General features: G+C 41.8%; 1 protein-coding gene across 1 annotated transcript in view; it reads left to right on the forward strand.

The window, feature by feature from the left end:
* Positions 1-1,981, forward strand: part of LHX9 (LIM homeobox 9) — a 15,047-nt gene that overhangs the window by 11,241 nt on the left and 1,825 nt on the right. Inside the window, exon 4 of the mRNA XM_008589592.1 lies at positions 691-893. Within this exon, the coding sequence (XP_008587814.1) occupies positions 691-893 (203 nt within the window). The remainder of the gene's footprint in view (positions 1-690; positions 894-1,981) is intronic.

Below are 1,981 nucleotides of genomic sequence, written 5' to 3' on the forward strand. Positions count from 1 at the left end.
TAACCAGATATAGCTAAAAGCCCTTAAGAAATAATATTCTTATAATTACATAAGAAGTTGCAAATTTTAATTTTCTAACTTCTTTCCCTTTTCCAGTCACTTTCTCATTTTTTCCTGGTTGAGAAAGCTCTAGGAATATGAGAAAAGGCTAAAAATTGGAACCAACAGCTTCTTTAGTTGGTGGGCTCTCAGAAACTTTCAGACTTGGAAGAGCTGAAATATTTGTTTGCCATATCCCTCATGACAAAAAGCAATGCCTTCAGATACTACATCTCATTCCAGAAATACAGACAAAATGTAGAGTCTTAAAAAACTTTGTGTGAGGGTGGTGGCAGGGTGTTGATATGCATAAATATATTAGAAAAGTTTCCTCCATTTCACCCTTGGAGGTTTCTCTCACTCCCACTTCACTATTTAGAGTTTATTCATCTTCCCCAATTTTTCTAGTATTGAGCAAAAGACAGGATTTATTTAATATTTTTATATACACTTTGGTTGTGTCCACATTAACAGACTCATTTGGCTGACTTTGGCAATTAATTTATTTCTTTTTGTCTAGATACTGCCCACAATTGTATAGATAGCCTTTTTCACTGTTGTTTTATCATCATAGTAGTATCACACAGGCTGCCATCATTTCAGCTAACGCAGTTTCCACTGAGCAGCTGTCTGTCCACTCTTCCACGACAGGTTGTAATGAGAATGAGGCAGACCACTTGGATCGGGACCAGCAACCGTATCCACCCTCGCAGAAGACCAAGCGCATGCGAACCTCCTTCAAGCACCACCAGCTTCGGACCATGAAATCCTACTTTGCCATCAACCATAACCCAGATGCCAAGGACCTCAAGCAGCTTGCCCAGAAAACAGGCCTGACCAAAAGAGTTTTACAGGTAAGACACCTCCATCATTGGCTGTGCATACATCTCCCTTCCTCTTACCAGTAAAAATAGTTCTCTTCCTTGATTAAAGTGATTCAGATACGTCCTATACTGCTTCTTATTAGTTTATCTTAGTTCTCTCCCTGAAGGGACTTCCTGGAGGGTGCTCATAGAGAGACTTGGGTCTGTCTAACTGCAGCAACATTCTCCCTGCAGATGGGGAGATGGGTCCTCCAAACCAGCACAGCTCGCCTCACTGCTGTGCAAATGCGAGTGATGTTATTTAAACAAGTCATGGCTCTAGACATTTCCATTCACATTAGGCTCAGTGCACAGACTTGTGAGGGCCCTGCTGGCACTGTCTTACTTCAGCAAACTCTTGACAGCCTCACTCACATGCTCTGACCTTCCAAATTCACGTGGACCCTTCTTCCCAACTCCTGAAAAGCCAAAAATATGGTTAGTGTCCCGGCAACTAATTGGAGCAAGTATTTTCCCATCTTAACAAACCATAGTTAAGAACTAAACACGGGGAGTTAGTTGTGCTGTCCAATTGCTTCCCTAAACTCATCATGGTAAGAATATGCAACTAATAAGATTATAATAGGTCGCTGTGAGTCATCTGTGATCCTCTCCCACTTCTCAGAGAGAGCAGTTATTCTTAATTTCACTAAAGTCTCAGGCTGATTGGGGTCTGTGGCACTGGGAGAGTTTTCCTATGTGAAGAATACACACCTCGTGTCAGACTCGTGACTAGCTTGAAGTCTGTTTTAATGATGTGCATTTCTCTGAGCAATCCTTACTTTGCCATGCTTTCAGTGGCCCTGCTTCCCCCCTTCTCAGAAGACAACAGTTGAGGGATCGGGGTGCATTTTGCCCGCTTTATCTCTGTGCCTTCATTTCCACGGTGTCCCCCCTTAGCATGAGTTGTCCCAAGTGCCACTTGATCATGCTTGGGGGGGAATATGTGCAGTTCAGAGAGAATAAACCTATAGTACTACTTACATCACCCCGTTTTGAAAGAAAGAAAGAAAAAGAAAGAAAGAAAGAAAGAAAGAAAGAAAGAAAGAAAGAAAGAAAGAAAGAAAGAAAGAAAGAAA

Source organism: Galeopterus variegatus, unplaced genomic scaffold, assembly GCF_000696425.1.
Source record: "Galeopterus variegatus unplaced genomic scaffold, G_variegatus-3.0.2 Scaffold5537, whole genome shotgun sequence".
Taxonomy (NCBI): Eukaryota; Metazoa; Chordata; class Mammalia; order Dermoptera; family Cynocephalidae; genus Galeopterus; species Galeopterus variegatus.